This window comes from Dermacentor andersoni, chromosome 2 (assembly GCF_023375885.2).
Source record: "Dermacentor andersoni chromosome 2, qqDerAnde1_hic_scaffold, whole genome shotgun sequence".
Classification (NCBI taxonomy): domain Eukaryota; kingdom Metazoa; phylum Arthropoda; class Arachnida; order Ixodida; family Ixodidae; genus Dermacentor; species Dermacentor andersoni.
Window position 1 is genome coordinate 153,076,778 of NC_092815.1, and position 16,167 is coordinate 153,092,944.

The 16,167-nt window shown below is 43.3% G+C and overlaps 1 protein-coding gene and 1 long non-coding RNA gene across 24 annotated transcripts in view; one reads left to right on the forward strand and one right to left on the reverse strand.

Moving 5' to 3' along the window:
• LOC126540575 (uncharacterized) overlaps positions 1 to 16,167 on the reverse strand; it is an 80,070-nt gene that overhangs the window by 22,930 nt on the left and 40,973 nt on the right. For 3 of the 23 annotated variants that reach the window (XR_011892851.1, XR_011892850.1, XR_011892848.1), the window contains exons 1-3: positions 10,169 to 10,862; positions 4,742 to 4,843; positions 3,711 to 3,889 (exon numbers count right to left, since the gene is read on the reverse strand). Coding sequence is in view for 10 of the 23 variants with exons in the window: in XM_055076122.2 (XP_054932097.1) it covers positions 3,711 to 3,889; positions 4,742 to 4,843; positions 10,169 to 10,589 (702 nt within the window). In the remaining 13 variants the exon portion in view is untranslated. The other 20 variants (XR_008614551.2, XM_055076122.2, XM_072286566.1 and 17 more) reach the window with 16 other exon arrangements.
• Positions 1 to 16,167, forward strand: part of LOC129387288 (uncharacterized) — a 51,988-nt gene that overhangs the window by 17,108 nt on the left and 18,713 nt on the right. The window contains exon 2 of the long non-coding RNA XR_008614566.2: positions 2,791 to 2,934. This is a non-coding gene — a long non-coding RNA (uncharacterized lncRNA). The remainder of the gene's footprint in view (positions 1 to 2,790; positions 2,935 to 16,167) is intronic.

The window sequence follows — 16,167 nt, forward strand, 5'->3', positions numbered from 1 at the left end:
GGCTGGGACCACTTCTAAAGTGGAGCAGGTTGCCGTTGCTTTGGCTCTTCTGGACGACAACAGAGCGAAAATAGATATACGTAGACTCTAGATCGGCAGTCAAGGCACTCGGCTCGGTCTTTATCGCAAAAGAGGCCCATAGTATTCTCAGGAACAGGGCAATCACTCCCCATACAATCACTTGAGTTCCGGCACACATAAGCCTGAATCTGGACTCAATCACCAACCTCAATGACACTGCCCACTCCCAAGTGCGCATACTAACTCTCCCCGGGGGAGGAGCCTTGTCACAGTCCAATGTCCAAGAGTTTCATGACACTCTATTCACCTTTAATGAATTCACTAAACATTTCTATCTGGAGAGAAGAATCTTTCCTCCACCACATAAAAAGCTCACAAGACCTCAGGCCATAATCCTTAGGATGCTTCAGACTACTAGCTGTTATCGTAGTCTGGCCTTCATGCAGTGTTTATTCCCGGATGTTTTTAGCTAACACTGTCCTAGCTGCGAGGGGACATGCAATTTAGATCACATGCTCTGGCGGTGTCCCTCGTTACGAGAGGATAAGGACATCAATGAACAGAAGTGGAGCTCGGCCATCAAGAGCTCAGAATACCATCATCAACTTTGGGTTGTCCAGAGAGCCTGCAACGCGGTGGTTAGACTGGGCCTAACTGTCCCCACGTGGGAGCGGCCCCCAGTGTCGCCCTAAGGGGCGGCACTTCTCAAAATGTTTTTAATAAAGTTCTTCGTATCCATATCCCATGTCAAAATACCAACAAGGCCAACATTCAACTCTTGTAAAGCAAGTCACTTCATTTGTCCCCACTGCTTCCATTAAACTGGTATTTAATTGATTTGTAATTGATTTTAAGGCTGATTTTTAAGGATCCCCAATTTTGTGGTGCAATCAAAAGACTGCCATCCGAAAGTGTCCATACCTACCACAGTTTCTCCAGGAAGTGTGAAAATATTTAAACAGAATTTTTCTAAGTCTGCAAGATTCCTCGATTATAGATAAATGGGTATCAGCAACAGTGATAAATGACAGGGACAGTGCACTGCAAAAAACTGAAGGCGATGTCAGCACAGCTCTTGCGACCAGAGAAGCAAGTTTTTTTTAACTAAGCGATTAAAAGCGCTTTTAAGAAATGTCTGCGATAAGTGAAAACCTTCTACAAAGCTTATAATTTACTATGCAATTTTTTTTTATCATTCTAATACAATCCAGCTACAGTGCAGTTTTATTATGGGTGGTGATGGTGCTCAACAGACAGCAGCACCATAGCATGGCCCATACACAGAGTCTGAGTAAATGTGCACAAAAATGCGAAGATACAAATTGAAAAGTGCTAGCGATTCGATTCGTATTCGAAGTAGTTGAATATTCTATTCAGTTCGAGTAGAAGTGATATGAAAACTTATTGGGGCCTTCAGTAACAAACCCAGATGCAAGCGGTGCCTGTTCTCGATAGTTATGCTGCAACATAGCCACGAACGCTGTGGAGAGGCATCAGTTGCCAAGTGAACACACGGAGTATGCAACGCTTGTTCAATAATTTCCTGTCATTCCATAAGCATGCATCACCTGCGAATCTGTTTTCTAGGTTTAAGCAACAAAATTTATTATCTGGACAATGTCACCATGTTTTCGTGCCTTTGAAATTATGTACAATCACTTTTCAGTTGTTTTTTTCATTTGCAAGTGTTTCAGTTGACACAGTCTTGCTGTGAATAGCATTACGCACATCAAATAATGCAGATAACCCTGCATATTCTTTTTTTTACCAAATGAACTCCCAACAAGACTTACGTTATACTTTGTTCATGCTATATGAGAAAATATTTGGTATTAGATTTATACACGAAATTCATTTCTTTAGAATATTTGTATTCCATGAAATTTGGAAATTTCAATATTCAAACACTTCTAATTTCAAGAAAAGCCGACAGCAGCAGAGAATGGAAACAATATGTGGCACTCCTTGAAGAATCCCGAAGGGGACAGAGGAAGCAGCATGCACGAAATAAGTCCATATTTGGCATAAGGCCGTGAGTTATAGCTGACGCGATGTTATGCGGTGCAAAAGCTGTACAACATTTAAGAACAAGCTGTAGCTATGTACACAAAAAATAAGTCAAAGGCACAAAAGGCCTCGCCAGTGGTGAAGTAGAAGTCAGGTCTCATTAAAAACGGTGTTTTATTGGCCGTGGCTGAAGCGTGCATCACCTAATGTCGTAATAGATGACAATTTATTTAGTCCTAGCCCTACGCAGTCAGCTCCTGTAATGTTCCCGTGAGATTCTGCATCGAGTAAAAGTATGTATTTTATTTAAGAGATAAAAACCAATTTTATTTCTGTCATCTTGAGACATGAGCTTTCCACTGGCACCGCAATTTGAGGACATGTTCATGACGGAAGAATAAACTGCCTGGACAAAATTGTAGAGGCATTCTTTCATAGACTTGTTAGACATTTTAAACATTATTAATGTGACCAGAAATGTAGGTGCAACATTAACAGAAAAAATATGGCAGCGTGGATTGCAGAGCAATATAGTATTCTAGCCGAGCTTAAGCAATACAGTGCACCTGGGCAGGTCGTGTATTCTATAGACCAGAAGTGTTGAATCTTCTTCCTTGCTCACCCACTATTATCATCATCCCTTTGGTGTTCTACTAAGTCATCATGTTTGCTCATCGACTGCTCTTCCTGTATGGTGCTTCGCTGGTTTTGACCAAATGGTGCCGTGAAACCCGGGAGCAGCATTAATCAATCTTCAAACAGCTCCCAGGACTGACTGACCGACGAGCCCAGGCATGGATTCACGAGGAAGAGCTTCCGGGACCACCTGTCCTCATCCACCCCCCCACGGTCGCCTGTTACATGGAGGCCGAGCTTAGCATGGATAGGACACTCATCAGAACGACGGTAAGCCCCTTCTCTGACAATATCAACGCGGCACTTAGTGAGGCCACAACGCTTCATCTCCCGAGCAGCTGGCTAGAAATGCTTCAGGAGAGGCTTTGTTTGCTAGATGAAAAGATTGAAGTACTGGACTTCTGACAATAAATTATATGAGGAATATGCCCTTCAGGCAGACTGCAGGGATAAACTGGTTCCACTGAAGTCTAAAATTAGAATTGCTATTGAATTCAAACAGAGTGTAAACAACGAAGACGTGTCTCAGATCTCTGTAAGCAAAATGTCCAGCTTATTACTCCTGTTCCTTAAAGCATTGCAAAAAAAACAGAAACGGTAAAATATTGTAAGACAGAAGCTTCAAGTCATGACCAGGTTGAAGAAGGTACAACGACAAATGGCATAAATACAGAAATCTTCAATGACATTGTGGCACCTACTGAAAATTAAAGCGCTGTTCCTGAAACCTGCAGTAACATCATTACTGACATGGATAATGGAGATGATGAGCGCTATCAGTTGATGTCATTGTCTTAGACTTTAGAGCCATGTCAAAGGCACAGCAAAAACAAACTAGAAGGACATCTTGTAGCCACAATGATACCGAAACAGCTATTCGACAGTGTGCAGGACATGCGTCTAGTGACAATAGCAACACAAGGTTTGATGTTTCTGAAAAAAGTCCGGGAGCGCATGAACCCCTCGTCTTCACTGAATGGTTACTGCACTGTCAATGTCTAACAACGTGTTATCTTGTTCTAAAAGAAAAATAGAGAAAAGCATACCAACTGGCAAGAATTAGGCAGTTCAAGGTCGTCCGCAGTACTCCGAGATGTAAAGCCATCATTTAGGATCATGAGGCGCAGGGATCCATCACATAGCCCTGGTGACATTTCCTCACTCTTCCGTATCTGCACCACGAACGGTCTGTTTGTGTACCGATGTCGGACAGCAAACAAGAAGCCTGCATTCCTGAACACAAACACAAAACAGGAACATACTTACTCAGCAGTCAGGGCAACCTACTGAGCAGGCAAACTGTCGCGAATGAAAGTATCGCAAAGTAGCAAACAGATGAACCTCAGAGCAACTAACTCACTTTAGTGCCACCACAGACAAGTAAAACACAAAGGAAGTGAGGGCTAACTAAAACACCTTCTCTTTCTTCTGCTTTTGCCCCTTCGTTTAACATTGCCATAACTTCAGTAAAGCGTCAATTGTGGCCAGTTGGTTATACACCATTTTGGATAAATGCGCTCGTGCGTGCAAAGGCAACGACTTAAACATGCCACAGGAAACAGATCACACAGCACAAACCAACAATAGTTGTTAGCTTGCACTGTGTGGCACATCTCAATTTGAAGGCATTCTTGATTCTGTGCAAAAAAGGGAGTTTATACAAACAAAATGTAATTTAAGCTCCTACACTTAATTTCAGGCCCACACAAAATTTGGAAAATAGGTATGTAACGGTGCAAAATCACACTTTGGGCATATTCGTGGCTACTAAATTTTGTGATTTTGAGATTGTGCTGGTTTACTTGTGCCGTGAAAACTCCTTTGTGCTTCTTTACCATTTCTGCCTTTTCAAAACAGTGCAGGCTGTTCAGTCTTCTATATGGCACTTCAGCCATGCATAATTGTTCATGCATGACTTCAGATGCATTGTTTCTCTTCCGAGGGTTCACCAGCTTACCTGCACAAAACCAATTGACATGCCTGCACGCACAATCTTGTTTATTACGCACATGCACTATGTGAGATTCTTGAACTCTTCTAGTCACACGAACAGCTTCGCTGTCAAATGTCTGCTTACCTATTGGCCTCACACGAGGCTTTGCCTGCACCGCTCGAGCATGGTGTTTCTTTGCCTTCGACTCGTCCGCGCTCTGATACCGAAAGGCACCTGCCTGCGATGCTACCAGAAAAAGAAATTGGGCAAGTTATTGAAAACAATGGAAGGAGAAAAATACCAGCACACCCTCCCCCGAAGCCCTTGCCTAATGTGAAAGCGTATTTCCTTCTCCTCTCTCATCTTTCTATTTCCCCTTCTCCCAGAGTAGGGCAGCCAACCAGATGCTTTTCAGGTTAACATCCCCACCTTCTCTTTTTCTTACTGAAGGAGTGTGGGCCTTATGAATAAAATTTTATCTTGTATCTGGATAGTGTATGCTGTCCAAGTTAACTTTTAACTATTTTTCTAAGCTTATTAATTTCTCTTTCGTCACTGGAACTTTTTTATGGAAATGCTGCACACGCAATGATATTTCTATACACTGCCACTGCCACATTGAAAGTGGCCGCTCACTTGTCTTCTCACATCTCTTTGCAATTATGTGTTGCGGGAAGTTAAGGTATCACATCTTTACTACGGTCATTTAAAATTCTTCCAGCATTATCTGAACACCAAAGCAGAAACTACAGAGCCCCGGCAGCGCACATTGAATCAAATGAAATATAGTCAAACATATAGTCAAATGTTGAATCAAACGAAATATAGTCAAAGGTAAAACGGACGCGCTGAGCAAAAACATAAAAAAAGAAAAGAGCAGAAGATGTTTCAGCTCCCATGGGGGCCATGTTCGCAACAAGGCCCCCGTGCTACCCTTGCTTCTGTACAAGCCTTGCTCCCTGTACCAGCGAGGCCTTAGGCCACATACTTCGTTCTTTGGTGCACACGTTGCACGTGTGCCAGCGAAAAAGCTCAATGACGTGCTTGTAAACATCAAAGACAAGCTTCCAAAAGTACCCAGGTGTTGTGTATAATATTCCTTTATGTCTTTGGTTGGAGTCCATTTCACCTTTGACTATGAGCAATCCTGACCAGACAAGTTCTTGCCGAACTATTGATTTCACAAACGAAATATAAACACGACTGCAATTTCCTATTGTTCGCAAGAGCAATGCACTCACTTTTGTTCTATGATATGATCTGTATTGTCACTCCAGATTAAAGTCCCCATCGTCAGTCTAGGTCCACTGCACAATGATGGCTTGTCCCACAGATCCCTATTTAAACCTGTCCTGCTTCAGGCAGCATTTATTCTGCGCTTTAAAATCTGCTTTTCATAGCTGCCCGTAATGCTCTGTCATCCGTGACTGCATTTCCCTTCTTTTGGCACCCATTCTGTTATGCTAACAGACCCTTAGTCAGCTGGTCTACACTAGAGATGCAAGTGGTTGAAAAAAACATTGAAATTTTCAGAAAAAAAAAAGTATTTTATTTTGTCTTTTTCAAACCAGGATATAACTGAAGAAAGAAAAAGAAAAAGACCTTCTCTGCAAAATTCTGCTGTTGCGATGTGACTCCTTTCGACATAGCTGAATGTTTGGTCAAAAGAAGGAGTTTGGGAGTCTGCGAAGCACCTGGACCCATCCCCGTGGGGGGCAAGGACTTTGCTTATACCAACCCTTGAGCCTCCTTGCCCGTCGTGTACTGCAGATTCACCCTTCTTCTGCGGCATGTTTATTTATTTATTTACTCAATTTACCCTTCAGGCTCGGAGGAGCATTGAGTAGGGGGTTACAGAAAAATGACAATAATTAATGCAGAAAGGGAACTACAAAGTAGGAAAAACAAATAAATTTGTGCATTGGAAGGAAAAATTGAACACTGGTAAACATGGAAAAAAAGAAAATACAAAGTCAAGGAAATACAACACAATACAAAGTCGTAAAACAATACAAAGGCGAATACGATACAAAGTCATAAAACATAGTCAAAAGAACATGTGAAGTTGCAACTGCTCACGAAATTTGGCAGGATCTTTTAATGAAACTATCATTTGGAAGGCTATTCGATAGTGCGATGGGGCACGGCAATGCAGAGTTATTGAATGACTGGGTGCGGCCAAAGACGCACCTGAAACAGATGATCATGAAGTCGAGTATATGTGTGAGAAGGAATTTCAAGCGACAAATGGCTGGGCCACCAGTTATAGTAGTGTTATGATTGACCTGTCAAGTGTGAGAGACATTCAGGTGTACGTTTCCATGACAAGATGATATGCCTCGTCCCACAAAAGGCTGTTACGATAACAAGTGTGAGAGACATTCAGATGTACGTTCCCATGACAAGATGATATGCCTCGTCCCACAAAAGGCGGTTACGATAACCCTGGACATTGACCTGTCAAATGTGAGAAGTGTTCAAGCGAGCGTCCCCATGTCGACATAATTGCCCTCTTTTCCGAAACAGTATCACCCCTTTTATTCCCGGAGCTGACACAAAGGGATGGACGAAGAGAAGAAAACCCAAAGGGCAGGAGGTCGTCGATGGCAGAACCTGACGAAAGCATTAATACTTCCACAGGCTCCCCAAGAAGATAGTGATGACCGCAAGGGTTTATTTAAGGCCGTCCTGGCCCCCGTGATAATAATAACCGCTCGAGACTCGAATAAGAGTCACAACCATGTACCAACAAAGTGAATACAATCTCTTCTACTTTTTTTTCATCATCACAATGCTTGGCTCCGTTGTCGTTCACTGGTTCTTGCAGTGAAGACCCACCTCACCCGGTCGAGATGGTATTAGTAGTATTTATGAAAGAGGCATAGAAGGGCAACAGAGCAGTGGAACTCAAAGTCCGGAAGGGGAACATTGCGTTTAATTTGGGTAAAGCTAGATTGACGACTGTAATTAGAAGTCATAAAGTGGGCAGCACAATTTCAGATGGATTCCAATTTGTCTATTAAGTATTGTTGATGAGGAGACCAGATTGATGAAGCATATTCCAGTTGAGGGCGTACAAAAGTTTGGTAGGCCTGTCAATGGATGGTAGATGGGGAAAGGTGTAGATGACAACGTAAAAACCCAAAATTCTGTTAGCTTTAGCGCATATCTTGCGAAAGAAACATGTGAAAGAAACGCACTCGAGTTTTGAAATGTGCGCACCAAGCTAGCAACAGAGTCCCAGGGGATCGCGTGCAAAAACTTGTGTACGTGCACTTGAACCTTAATGTCCGGAACGGTTGGTGCATTTAACAGCAAAACGTTGATGCACCAAGCGGAAATGAATTGGACACAAATTGATACAAATGTCGGTCTTGACGTTTTCATGTGAAATCAACGCCTCGACATGAAACTGTGCCAAGATTTTGAACCCAGAAGCTCTGTTGGGCCTTTTGTGATGCAATAATGTAACATATTCTTTTCAATGTTAGAGAAATAAATGTGTCTGGTTTTTCATAGCTTTGGCAACAATCATCTTCTTTCAATTTTTCATATTTTTCTGAAAAAAAAAAATATGAAAGGAACCAGTTTTCTTTCACCCCCTCAAAATTTTATGAAATTTTACGTCTCTAGTCTACGCATAACGTATAACATGACCTCAGCAACTTCAATCCTTATGATTAATCTCCACAATGATATCTGCTTGCTGTCCACCTTGTGCCCCTTAAAGGGACAATAAAGGACACTTAAAGAAACACTAAACCAGCTGAAACTGATTAAGCATTCGTTCCAAACTCTGTTTTTCTTAATTCTGTGGCAGGAGGTGGTTTACTAGAAGAACAAAAAAATGAAGGCTAAACCTCCATACTTTTTAATTTTGCATCGGAACCTGAGCGCCATATGTCAGTGTGATGTCGGTGATTTCAAATTATTTCCCACGGATTTGGCCGTTGTGAAATATACTGAAAACTCTCCAAGGTCAGGCTTTCGCTCCCTGCCCTTTGAATACAATGTTGTCCATCAATAGTGATAAAACATTACCTAAGATCGAGTAGACGGCATAAAAATACATGACGTCAAGCCAAGCTGGTGTGGAAATTTTAAGGCATCGTCCCCACCAGCCTTTCGTTCTTGCACCCTTTGCGGCTTAGTAAGTCTCCTCTCATCGTGAGAGTGGCTATTTTGGCGTTGTGGGAAGGTTCTTTACTAACACTGGCTCAACTTAATTTTATCTTTGGTGTGTCCCTTTAGCACTTCTGTACCATGCCACCATCTTGAAATCAGACTAAAGATGGCCCAATTTTTCGCTGCAAGGTAACTTGTAGACAACATATCAACGGTTCATTAAGAAAATTTCACCCGATTCATTACAAAAGTGCACTACACAAGAAAATGACAGGAAATAAGATGTACTGCTGAGGCGAAGATGAAAGTTGCAAAAGAATGAAAAGCATCGTCAACGAGCTGAGCACATCACTGGCCCTCTTTACCAGAATTACATGGACGAACCAACTCGTCCAAGGCATGGTTAAGGTTAAGGGGCCCCACACCAGGTTTGAGCATTACAAACAGACAAGTGCAATGCAGAGACAATATGGTGACATCTGTGCTTGCAAAGTAATGCACTAATGTAAAGCGTGAATACAGCTAAAGATTCAAATAAAAGCCCACAAGCCTTTCCTGCCACAGGGCCCCTCACCAGGTTTCAAATCTACAGACACTAAAAAAAATGTGGCTGAGGCTTAGCTTGGTTAAGCCTAGTCAGATGCGAAGCATATTGGTGGCTAAAGTTGGTAAGGCATGGCTGTTCTCGGTTATACTCGGTCTTTGTCGGCTAATCTCGGTAAGGCATGGCTGTTCTCGGTTAAACTTGGTCTTTCTCGGCTAATCTCGGTAAGGCATGGTTATGCTCGGTTATACTTGGTGTTCTCGACTAATCTCGGTAAGGCATGGGTGTTCTCGGTTATACTTGGTCTCTATTGATTAACACAGAACCAGTAAATCACTGCAAATCATCATTTATTTTTTGCAAACCAATAAACACACTCTTGTGATCCGTAAAGCTATGACTCTTAGTTTGTGCCAGATACACTCCCCTATCGATGCGGCGTCTCTTTATGTTCACTAGTATCTGCTGCTGGTCGTCCACATCTCTAGGCAACAGTTTCAACATCTGGTCAGTGCCCACTGGTACGTTCACGATATGCCCCTTGATGCCATACTGTCCGTTCTTCCAGTTCATTAACCTGCGGATTTGCACAAATGGTATGCGCGGCGACAACAGTCTCTCGGCAACCGGATTCAAACGCGGCAATCCCTCCGGCATCGGCGGGTACGTGTAACCGTTGGAAACACTGTAGAGGGGAATCTTTTGCTCTCTGAGGCTACCCTTACACGTGTTGCACAGCACAGCACTGGCTAAAGTCTCTCTGTCCCACTCCGGATAAGCTAGGTTTAAAGTCGGAAACATCATTTCAGACACTGGTGTAAGCTTGTCCTTATGCCATAGTCGATCACACACCGAACACGCATAACCAAACGGATTGTTAACGAAACGTCTGGTAAACTCACGCGTTGCAGACTCGAATTCGCCCACTCTTGTGGCATGTTCCGCACGACGTTCTTCTGCAACTGCCTCGCTGAATTGTAGACGGCTACCCGCCTCTTCGGCACGTCGTTTCCTCCGCTTCTCGTTTTGCCTTTCTCGGATTGGCCGTTCTTTCTCAAGTCGTTGCAGTCGCTCTTCAGAAGTTTCACGGGCACGTCTCATTCGTTTGGTAGCATTCCAGCGCTCCGAACTAGTAGAAGTACTGTCAGACTCACTGGCCAAACTAGTGGAAGCACTCTCTTCTCCAGTGATAGAACGTTGTCGCCGAGCCGCATACTGAGCACGTTGCTTGGCCAGACGTTCTTCCCGCTCTTCATCAGTCTCTGTAGCACGCCGCAACCTTCGCTTCTCATTCCAACGAGCAGCTCTGTCTCCAGGAGGCATCTCACCTCGTGAGTGTCTAGCAGAGGCAAGCGCAGCTGCTTATACACCGCCGCGACGCCGCGAGCGACGGCGCGAGTTGGAGCCCCGTTTCTCCTCTGTCGTGACGTCACGGTGTCACGTGGTATGGCATGGGGTCACTAAAGGTCATTGAAGGCGACACCGCCGCGCCTGAGGAGCTGGGTTGAGCTCTAGTAATATGCTTCGCATAAAAAGCTTGTTTGCCAGAAGTATCAAACACGCTAGGTGGGGGAGGATTAGGGGTAATGATCGACTGGTAATATGTTGCTACCCTGCGGCTTGTAGATGACATTCTCCAGTTCAGCAACATTGGAGACGACTTGCAACAGATCCTAACCGGGAAAGTGTATGGATACTTTGTAGATTAACATGCATATAAAACTAAGATTATGTTCAATAGTCTGGTAAAGAAAATTTCTGAATGGTAGTTTGTTTCTCGAAACCGCGAAGTATGTATCTAATCCCACAGTCTTCATACATGGCCTGAATCATGAGAAAGATCTTTCCAGACAATTAAAACAGTTTGGAACGCACATAGCAGGCATTGTCTCATCGTGTAAGGCAGCCTCCAAATATCCGGGTAAGGAAAAGTATACAGTGCCTTCAAAGTTAAAGCATCAGTGATCTTAATACAAGTGCTGCACTTGTCACGCAAGACTTCCTGGAGTCTCCTGCCTGCAGAGAATGACATCCCACACATGGCACTTCCACATTACATGAATCATCTGTGCCAAGAGCACTTGCGTGACAAGTCTTGTAAATCTTGTAAAGCTTATTACTAAACCATAGTCTGTCACAAACTTTACAGCTGTGGCCAAATTCTACGTCGAGAAACTCACGTTTAAATAGCCCACCAGCACCGTCAGTCCCGAGTCGTTGCATCTGGCGAAAGTTCCTGAGCACACGCAACCCAGGATCGTCCAGCCTCTTCCGTTTGCTATCGCTCAGAACTTCTTCACGGTGTTCTGCGTAGTATCTCGCAGAATTCAATCGGCCGCGTTCGCGAGTTTCAGAGTCTTCTCCCCTCTTGCGACGCCTTGCTTCAACTTCCCTAGCTCTCGCTTCAGGATCGGATCTCTGTCGCCGCATCCGCTGACGAGCAGCTTCTCGGCGGCGCTCCTGTCGAGCGGCTTCTTCCTCGGGAGTCCTGACGGCAGTCTTCGCCATTGCTAAGCAAACGCCACGTAACTTTTTTTTTCCACTGCAAGACAGAGGATAGAAGAAAGATTTTAACTAGAGTGTACTAGAATATGGTTGAGTGGGACGAGCGGCTGGGGCGGCGCATGCTTTGCAGTGAGGCGCGCGACGACGAAAAATACTGCGGCGGCGCTGCGATCGAAGTGAATTGGGCCGCATCAAGGTCGCTCCGTTGGGAACTGTTGGCGATTCTGCTCGGCGGGGGCTTCGCGCGCTGCTGTTTACGATCAGACCGCTCAAATGGTGTTTATAATTGGATATGACATGTATTTATACCTTTGGAATAGGTGCCTTTCTTTCTCTTCTTTATTTAATTTTGTTTATTTTTAATGCCGCTCGGTGACTGCGGCCGCAGTGTCGGCTTTCATTCTACTATGTTATTGTACGGTTCCTTTTGGAGAACAAATACTTTTCTTGTACTTCAAGTAGTATGTATCTCTGGAGTGTATTTTTGCGCATATAGTTTTTCATCACTAGGACGGCCCGGCATTGTACTATTTTGGAAATATTTTTCTACACGCGGACACGATAGGAAATAGCCTTTAAATTAACAGCGTCACTGTAAAAAAAAAAAAAAAATAATAATAATAAAATAATAAAAAAAAAAAACCCGGCGTGGTAGCTCAATTAGTGGCTGCATAGTGGATATGGCGTTGCGCTGCTGAACTCGGGCTCACGGGTCCAAACCAGGTCGCGGAATTCAATGAGAACGAAAAAAAAAAAAAAAAAACACTCATGTACTTCTGTTTAGGTGCACGTTAAAGAACCCCACGTGGTAAGAACTGAACTTCATAAGCATATATATGCTGCTCTAGTGATACTAGATATTCTTAAAACACGTGGTACTGTGGAACGTGCTGTTTTGTTAGAATCCTTTGAAAGCCTAGCTATGGTTGTCCTGGATGTACAGTAGCGTGTGTTTAGAAATTCTCCGGGGACACAGAGTTTTATTGCCACAAAAGCGGAATTTATTCTTCTAGATATAAACAAACGAGAGGAGTACTGCAAGGATCAATTCTTTATTCCAGTGTTGCTTAACGTTTTTGACAACAATTCCTCATCATCGAGAAATAACTACTTATGTTTACGCAAATTATATTGCGTGTTTTGCATTCGCAGACTATATGCACACATTATACGAAAGACGCAATGGGTAACTGGTGGTATAGTAATAATCTTTTACTCAATGCATGCCAATAAATGCGCCGTTCTCGCTGTCCCGTTAAATGACACAGATCATGTTTTACTGTCTTACCATCATGAAGGAACACAAGTATATTAAATACTTAAGATTGATTTAGGATGACTCTCTCATCTGGTGCCAGCACATAGGCTACATAACCGGAAAAGGTCCACATGCGGTTGACAATTAGAGATGCCCTCGCCATGATATATCGCATGTACGTTCGTCCGGTGTTGGAACTTGATTGCGCACTTGTCTGGTGCGCCAGCCTGCAAGGTCCGTCCACTTATTCTCTTTGAACGAGAACTGTGCTCAAGGCTTTCTAAAACTGTTGCAAATGTTGTTCTTTATCCAGACTCGAGAGTTCATTCTCTTTCGCGCAGGTTCCGCCTTTTGACTGTGCAAACATTCTTGACAATTTATGAGTCACCGCTGAGACGATATACCTGATTCGCGACATTTCTCATTTCATTAATATGCAATTTGCTTACGTTTTTCCTATTAACACAAAATTATTTCCGCATGGTATTTCTAGATGGTTTACTACAAAGCGATCTGGCGGCTTCCGACAAACACTTCATTGCGACAGATGCTTTACAGTATGTAGAAAAGTCTGGTGTTGGCATTTTTTGACCAAGACTAGACTGGACTTTTTCTCTGCGGCTGCCCGATTTCATGCCTATTTTCTCAGCTTAATTCACGGCGGTGGTGCTGTCCCTAAGCGAATGAAATCCGCAATTATATCAGCCGTGATAATCGACGACTCCTTGTGTTCATCACGTTTATAACTGCTCTGGTGAAGTTCCGATGACGTTTCATTCATTGGTATCCAGTATATTGAGAAGCGTCCATTTTCTTTGGATACCTGGCCACAAAGGAATATATATTTAAATAAAATTGTAAATTCCTTAGCCAAGGTTTGCATAGGCGGCCCGATTCCTCCATGTTGCCCTTTGTCTGCTGATGCCATGGCTGCTCCGTTTTCATGCTATAGACCCCACACAGACTAACTCCACGGATTACTAGCATCTGTTATATTGCGAGACACGGAAAATGGAAGTGTCCTTCACGAGGCTACGCTGTCGTATTCCAACGCAAAATTTCTATGAACACAGGCCGGACTGCTTCTCTCACTGTGCTCATACAACTGTGCACGCAGTGTTGGTATAAATTCGTCCATGCCCGTGGTTTTGTCTTTTCGAGCTTCTATTGTTGGTTTCAGCGACATAAATGTTTGTTTGGCAGTTCGAAATTTTCTTAGTGAATTCGATGAATTGCCCTGCTAAATTGATTGTTCATGTTTAAATTTTGCGTTTGGTGTAGCAATTGTTTTGCTTGTACTCCTTCCCGCACACGGCGCTTTTCATCTATAATTGCCAATTTCCATTTTTTTTTATTTCCCCTCTTGTCCGTTTCTCTTAACCACCTGATTCAAGACCAATCCTTCACTGTGGGTATGCGCCAGAATTATTAAGCACAGCTACGACAACGACATTCATCGTGACAGACGTTATGGCGCAATGCCATTTTTCCCCATGAAGTCACAACAGGTTGGCAATCTGTGCACAAACTTTTAATGAGTTTTCTTCCCGACCATCAAAAGGGCAAGAAAAGAAAATCGAATTCTCTGGGATTTTACGTACGTGCGAAAACCCCGATTTGATTATGAGGCACGCCGTAGTGGGGGACTCCGGATTTATTTTGACCACTCTGAGTTCTTTAACGCGCACCCAATGCCGCGGTACGACGGTGGGTACACAATACACGAGCGTTCTGGCATTCCTCGCATTGGAATGCGGCCGGGATCGAACCCTCGGCTAAGGTACGGCGTGGGATGTACGAGTGTGAGAAGCCTATTAGTTGCACAGATTGCAGCTTTCCCACTTGCTAGAACGCTTTTGACAGCACCACTCAAAAAACGACAAAGCAGTTTCTGAGAATCTCTAGATAGTTATAAAAGTTTGTCAAATCCAGAGACAAATATAAGGCTGAGGTGCAATGTTTCTGTGAAGCAGTTGTTGAGGTGTTGTCTGCGTTTGTATCTGTGGTGGGTTAGTGCGGTTCAAAACACGTGGGAACGTGTGTACGGACGCGTAACCAATGGCTTATCGGGCGTTTCCTGAATCATTCTTGTGGGTACATCATTTTCGTAACGCTCCAGTGCGCATCCTCATACAGGCGGCTTGCATAATAGGGATGACAATTTTAATAAATAGGGGGTGATTATTTTTAAGGCCTACGAAATTTTTAAACATCGCCTGTGGCAGATAGCATAATTCTTGTCATTAAGCTGGATTATGGGAAGAGGCGGACTTGACTGGGACGAGAAATCGAAGCACATATTCAACTAATCAATGAGAATTAACGAGAACTTCTTAATTAATTACTTTGTTGCACATATAGTAATTTACGAATAGTATAGCCGGTGAGCTTGCAACACGTATGCACTTGAAGTTAATTTCCAGGATGGCACTAGTTTCGAAATATCTTCCAAAGTGTGGGACGGAATACATGGGTGTTCCAGCTACTTCTGTGCTTCAATGCGTAAAGAACGTATTGTTAATATATATATATATATATATATATATATATATATATATATATATATATAGCGAAGGGTCTCAGTCTGGCCGATGTACGATTTCTTGCAAACGGCGCATTCGATAAAATATACCACATTAGTGGAGTCGCACATAAGGTTGCCGCCAATAGCGTAGACAAATTTGCATTTCGAACTGTATGTAGTTTTACGCTTGTTTGCGGACTTCACAGCTGCTTTTCCCGCATGGTTGACAACCTAGCCATGGTGTGTCTGCTGTTTCTGAGTGAAGCAGGTAGTCCCTGATATCTTTAGGTCTACGGTATCCGACGCGTGGTGGGATCGTGATTATTTTAAGAGTTCGTTGAACGATCTTGATTTGTTTTTGCAGGATTCGGTTTACGTAAGGAGGACGGTCCGCAAATGACAGTAGAAGCTTTGCCCGATTAGTGTCATCTGGTTTACTTTTGTTTCGGCAAAGTAGGTCGTCGCAATCTCGTGCTGTCGCTTTATTAATCGCGTCGTGAATCATTTCCGGGGGATATTGTTGTTTCATTAAATTGCTTCGTATGCGGCTGGTCATTGTCTCTAAAATCTTCAGAGTGGGAGCGTATTCCTTTAAACCTGAGTGCCTGAGAGTA